The sequence below is a fragment of the Chelonoidis abingdonii genome, unplaced genomic scaffold (genome assembly GCF_003597395.2).
Source record: "Chelonoidis abingdonii isolate Lonesome George unplaced genomic scaffold, CheloAbing_2.0 scaffold0004, whole genome shotgun sequence".
NCBI lineage: Eukaryota > Metazoa > Chordata > Testudines > Testudinidae > Chelonoidis > Chelonoidis abingdonii.
Window position 1 is genome coordinate 387,982 of NW_027424265.1, and position 6,288 is coordinate 394,269.

Below are 6,288 nucleotides of genomic sequence, written 5' to 3' on the forward strand. Positions count from 1 at the left end.
CCAGCACTCCCCTCCACCCCCCAAGAACCGATGGGACCCGCTCTGTTGGCTGCCTCACCCCCATGCCTGGTTGCCACGCCCTCACCTTTCATTCCCTGCCTCCAAGGCTTGGGGGCCATGCCCTCTCACACACCTCCGCCCCACCCCTTCTGCTGTAGCCCCACCCCTGCTCACCTTGGATCTTAGCTTGCCCTCTTCTTGTCCCCCCATCCCTAGACCTGCCTCCTCCCACAGCTCTGCCCCTTCCCACAGCTCCGCCTCATCCTTACCATGAAACCCCGCCTTCCCTGTAGCCCCACCCCCTCACCTTGTAGCTTCGCTCGCCCTCCTCATGCCCCGCCCCCCGCACGTGCAGCCGCATCTTCTCCTTGCTGTTGGTCTCGTAGTCGCAGAGGTTGCAGCGTAGGTGGAGGGGGGGCGGGGCAGGGGTGGGGCCAGGGTGCAGCTCTGCCCCTCCAGGGGTGGCGGTGGGCAGGGCCCCGCCCCCCTCACGCAGGTGGGCAGCCAGCTGGTACTTGTGGGCGTGCTTGTCGGTCTTGAGGTGCAGCTGGAAGTTGGCCTTGAGCTGGGTGCCGTAGGCGCAGAGCCGGCAGCGGTGGAGATCCCCCGCCACCTCCTTCCACTCAGCCTCGGGCAGCCGGCGCGGAGCTGTGGAGTGGCGAAGTAGCTCCTCCACGCTGTCCGTGCCGAAACGCTGGCACACCAGGCAGCCGAAGAGCCGCTCCGATGCCACCGGCGCAGCCAGCGGAGGGGAGGCAGGGGCCAGTGTGGGCAGAGGACAGGGGGATGGGGAAAGTGGCACCGGAGCCGCTGGGGGGCGGGGCAGAGAGAGAACAAGACAAGGGAAAAGAGAAAGAGGAAAAGGAAGAATGAATGAGAGAAAAAGGAACGAGTAAAAGGAAGAATGAATGACAGGAAAGGGAAGAATGAATGCAAAAGAAAGGAATAAAGAATGAATAAGAAATTGAAAGAAAATGAACGAGAGAATGAATAAAAGAGAGAAAGAAAGAATGAACAAATGGAGAGAGAAGACAAAGAGAATGAACAAATGAAACAGGAAGAAATGAGGAATGAAAAAATGAGCAAGAAAGACAGCCAGAAAGGGGAAACAATTGAAAGAATGAATGAGAGAAGACAGAGAGAAAGAATGAATGTGTGTGAGCAAGAAAGGAGGAATGAAGGAACAAATGAATGTATAAGAAAGAATGGGTAAGAAACAATGAATGAATTAATGAATGAGAGAGAAAAGGAAAGAACAAAAGAAAAAACAGGAATGAATAAAAAAGTGGAAGGAAGGAAGGAAGGAAAGGAAAGATAGAGTGAAATTAGAGAGAAGATAGAAGAGAATGGATGAAATCTGTTAATATTGACCAGAAAAGACATTTTCCCTACTGCCCCCACAAACTCACTTGGGGGATCCCAGCCTTTCCAGCCCCCTCCAGGTTATCAGTGTCCTTCCCCAGGGAAGGAGGAAGGAGAATGGTGGGATGGAGCAGGAGGGAGGGGATGGGGCTCTCAGAGATGGGAGTAGGGTTGGGAAGGGGGCATGGAGCTCAGGGGTGGGGTGGACATGGAGAGGAAGGAGAAACATGGGAGCATGTGAACAGGGATCCCCCTATTGATGGCCATCCTGAAGTTGGACCCCATTGTTGGCCAACCCAATGTTGACTCAGTTGTTGGCCAACCCAACATTGACCCCCATGTTGGCCAACTCACCCAAAATTAACTACTGTGTGGAATGGGGGGGCACAGTGTGGGCAGAAGGTCACTGGTGGTGATGGTGGTGACAGTGGAAGATGTGAAGACATCGTGTGAGGCAAAGGGCCGCAGCCCCTTACCTGGTGCTGAAACCGCCCCCTTCCTCCCAGCGGGACCCAGTGGGTGGAAGCCATTGAGCAGCAGCTGTGCTGGTTCCATGGGCTTCTCCACCCGCAGTCCCGGCACGGCACCGGTGGCTCCTGCATGGTGGTGGCCGTGGTGGTGACCCAGAGCCTGCACCCCATAGAACTGGAAGAGCTCGGTCTGTGGCTGCTGTTTCCCCCCACTGCTGCCCCCCGGCTGTCCCAGGAGCCCGGGCAAGGCCAATGGCAGCCCTTGGTGGAGGAGAAGCACATTCTGCATATGCTTTTCCGATGTCATGTGGATGCGAAGGTTGCGGGAGATGCCCGTCTCATAGCTGCAGACTTTGCACTGCCAGGACGTCTTGCTCTTGGCCTCTTTCTCCTCAGGGGCCACCGGGATCGGGGCTGTGGGGATGGGTGGGGGCACTGGCTGGGCCCCGCTGCTCGTGTTGGCTTGGAAACCCTGAAGGTTGGCTAGATGCTTGTCCGACTGCATGTGGATGCTGAGGTTGCCTTTGGTGGTGGTGGAGTAGTTGCAAGCCTCACAGCGGTATGGTTTGTAGCCGCAGCTGTAGCTCTCACCCCGGGCCAGGCGCGGGTGGGGGCCTCCAGCACTGCAGTAGGTGCAGTGGCTGTTGCTCTCGGGATGCTTCTCCTTCATGTGCACATCCAAAGTCTGCTGGTACTTGTAATGCCAGTTGCATTTGGGGCACTTGAGGGTTTTGCAGGAGTTGCGGGAATGCAGCAGGGACATGTGGCCAGAGAGACTGAGCCCAGGATAGGTCATGGCCGTGTAATCATCCCCAAAGCCAATAGGGACCCCTCCAGTGTTGGGGTGGATCCCACTGTTGGCCAACCCAACATTGGACTCGCCGTTGGCCTCGTTGGTGAGCTCGGTGTTGGCCAACCCAACGGTGACCTCAGTGTTGGCCTCGTTGCTGAGTTCGCTGTTGGCCAACCCAACGGTGACCTCAGTGTTGGCCTCGTTGCTGAGTTCGCTGTTGGCCAACCCAACGGTGACCTCAGTGTTGGCCTCCTTGCTGAGTTCGCTGTTGGCCAACCCAACGGTGACCTCAGTGTTGGCCTCGTTGCTGAGTTCGCTGTTGGCCAACCCAACGGTGACCTCAGTGTTGGCCTCGTTGCTGAGTTCGCTGTTGGCCAACCCAACGGTGACCTCAGTGTTGGCCTCGTTGCTGAGTTCGCTGTTGGCCAACCCAACGGTGACCTCAGTGTTGGCCTCGTTGCTGAGTTCGCTGTTGGCCAACCCAACGGTGACCTCAGTGTTGGCCTCGTTGCTGAGTTCGCTGTTGGCCAACCCAACGGTGACCTCAGTGTTGGCCTCGTTGCTGAGTTCGCTGTTGGCCAACCCAACGGTGACCTCAGTGTTGGCCTCGTTGCTGAGTTCGCTGTTGGCCAACCCAACGGTGACCTCAGTGTTGGCCTCGTTGCTGAGTTCGCTGTTGGCCAACCCAACGGTGACCTCAGTGTTGGCCTCGTTGCTGAGTTCGCTGTTGGCCAACCCAACGGTGACCTCAGTGTTGGCCTCGTTGCTGAGTTCGCTGTTGGCCAACCCAACGGTGACCTCAGTGTTGGCCTCGTTGCTGAGTTCGCTGTTGGCCAACCCAACGGTGACCTCAGTGTTGGCCTCGTTGCTGAGTTCGCTGTTGGCCAACCCAACGGTGACCTCAGTGTTGGCCTCGTTGCTGAGTTCGCTGTTGGCCAACCCAACGGTGACCTCAGTGTTGGCCTCGTTGCTGAGTTCGCTGTTGGCCAACCCAACGGTGACCTCAGTGTTGGCCTCGTTGCTGAGTTCGCTGTTGGCCAACCCAACGGTGACCTCAGTGTTGGCCTCGTTGCTGAGTTCGCTGTTGGCCAACCCAACGGTGACCTCAGTGTTGGCCTCGTTGCTGAGTTCGCTGTTGGCCAACCCAACGGTGACCTCAGTGTTGGCCTCGTTGCTGAGTTCGCTGTTGGCCAACCCAACGGTGACCTCAGTGTTGGCCTCGTTGCTGAGTTCGCTGTTGGCCAACCCAACGGTGACCTCAGTGTTGGCCTCGTTGCTGAGTTCGCTGTTGGCCAACCCAACGGTGACCTCAGTGTTGGCCTCGTTGCTGAGTTCGCTGTTGGCCAACCCAACGGTGACCTCAGTGTTGGCCTCGTTGCTGAGTTCGCTGTTGGCCAACCCAACGGTGACCTCAGTGTTGGCCTCGTTGCTGAGTTCGCTGTTGGCCAACCCAACGGTGACCTCAGTGTTGGCCTCGTTGCTGAGTTCGCTGTTGGCCAACCCAACGGTGACCTCAGTGTTGGCCTCGTTGCTGAGTTCGCTGTTGGCCAACCCAACGGTGACCTCAGTGTTGGCCTCGTTGCTGAGTTCGCTGTTGGCCAACCCAACGGTGACCTCAGTGTTGGCCTCGTTGCTGAGTTCGCTGTTGGCCAACCCAACGGTGACCTCAGTGTTGGCCTCGTTGCTGAGTTCGCTGTTGGCCAACCCAACGGTGACCTCAGTGTTGGCCTCGTTGCTGAGTTCGCTGTTGGCCAACCCAACGGTGACCTCAGTGTTGGCCTCGTTGCTGAGTTCGCTGTTGGCCAACCCAACGGTGACCTCAGTGTTGGCCTTCCCTAATGGTGGGTCATCCGGGACATTGGCGCCTCTGGGTGGGCTTTGGCCCTGTGAGCTTTGGTCCAGCAGAAGCCTCAGCCCATCTTCTTCTTCCTTCCTGCCTTCAGCCTTCTCCTCCTCCTCTCCCCCGTTGGCCCAGTCCACGCCGCCGGCCCTTAAATCTTTGGCATCGGGTGGCTTGCGTCCTTCTCGGGGGCTTCTGTCCTCCTCCTCCTCCTCCTTCATTACATTCACCCATCCACTACACATTCCGGCGCTGAGGTCCACCCCGCTGGTGGGGTTATTTGGTTCTAGGAAGCTGAGGGCAGTGCCTTGGAGCATGGCGGGAACTCTGCGGGACAGGGCCTGGCGCTCCCCGGGGCTGAGCCGCACCCCATGGGCCGAGAGGGCATGGGCTGCCAAGGAGCGGCCCTGTCGGAAGGAGAGACGGCAGGCCAAGCACAGCCAGGGTGGCCATGATGGTTCTTCCTCTTGGCCAACTTTGGCTTCCCCCTCCCCGTCGGTGACGGCATCTTTGGGTTCGGTGGGAGAGTTTTTGGCAGAGGTGGTGGGAGCAGAGGCCCTGGCTAGTTGGTAACTGTGGAAGGCGCCGGAAGGGGGCTGCTCGCCCGGCGCTGAGGTATTCTGGGACATTTGGTCAGTAGACGTAAAGCCTTGGTTGGGGCCGCCATCTTGGACGTGGAGGGTGGACACTGGCAGGGTTGCTGTGGCGCCAGAGTAGCCCTTTGGTAAGAGAACATGGCCGCCGCTGAGGAGATAGGCTGAGCCATCAGGGAAGAAGAGCAGATGGGCTGTGGTGCCACCATCTTCCGCATCCTCTTCATCATCATCATCATCGCCGCCTTCTTCCTCCTCCTCCTCGGCATCTTCCCTGGGGCCGGAGGGATGGAGGAGGGACGGGCTTGCTGCTACTAGGCCGAAGCCTGCCTGGAGTTGTGGGGCGGACAAGATGGCCGCTGGGAGATTGGCGGGGCCCGGTTCCGGCTGGGGGACGGGGCTCGGCCTCACGGTCTCAGCAGGGCAAGGGGAGGCGGAGGGGGGGTCCGGCAGGGAGGGTTCTTTGGTGGCTGGAGGGGCGGAGGGGTCCTGAGGTGGCCAGCCCGCAGCCCTGGCATCCTGCCCCTCGGCTGGGGGGACGGAGGAGGAGGAGGAGGCAGAGTTAGAGGGAGCGTCCATGGCGGTGGAGGCAGGAGGAGCGTGGAGGGGTCATCTCAGCGCAGGAGCCGAGACCCTGTGGGGGGGGGAACAGAGTGAGAGAGGGAGGGTGAGAAAAGGGAGCACTTGGGGTCCCCTTACCCCCCCGTCCCTCAGCCGTGACCCCTCGAGGCTGGGAGTATTATCAGCACAGAGTGAGGAAGGGTGAGCAGAGTCCCCAGGGCAGCGACTATGCTGCACCCCCCACACCAGCGACCAGGGCCCAGGACTCAGCTCCACCCATCTCCTGTAGGGGGCACTGGCTCCTGTCTGGCCCCATGGCTGGGCACTGGCTGGTTCGGGGGGGGAATGGGACGTGGGGCCTGTCCCCTCCATGGGGTACTGGCTGGCTCGGGGGGCAAGTGTTATTGCACTCATACAAGGCACTGGTGAGACCTCATCTGGAACACTGTGTGCAATTCTGGCCTCCCATGTTTAAAAAGATTAATTCAAACTGGAAGGGGTGCAGAGAAGGGCTACTAGGATGATCAGAGTAATGGAAAACCTACCTTTCGAGAGCAGATACAAGCTGGCGTTTTTAACCTAACAAAACAAAGGCTGAGGGGAGATATGATTGCTCTCTAGTAATACATCAAACAGATAAACACAATGGAGGAAGAGGAGTTATTTAAG

The 6,288-nt window shown here is 58.7% G+C and overlaps 1 protein-coding gene across 1 annotated transcript in view; it reads right to left on the reverse strand.

The window, feature by feature from the left end:
* Positions 1-6,288, reverse strand: part of ZFHX2 (zinc finger homeobox 2) — a 68,796-nt gene that overhangs the window by 45,259 nt on the left and 17,249 nt on the right. Inside the window, 2 exon segments of the mRNA XM_075061303.1 lie at positions 308-721; positions 1,717-5,692. Coding sequence (XP_074917404.1) covers positions 308-721; positions 1,717-5,637 — 4,335 coding nt within the window. The 5' untranslated portion in view covers positions 5,638-5,692.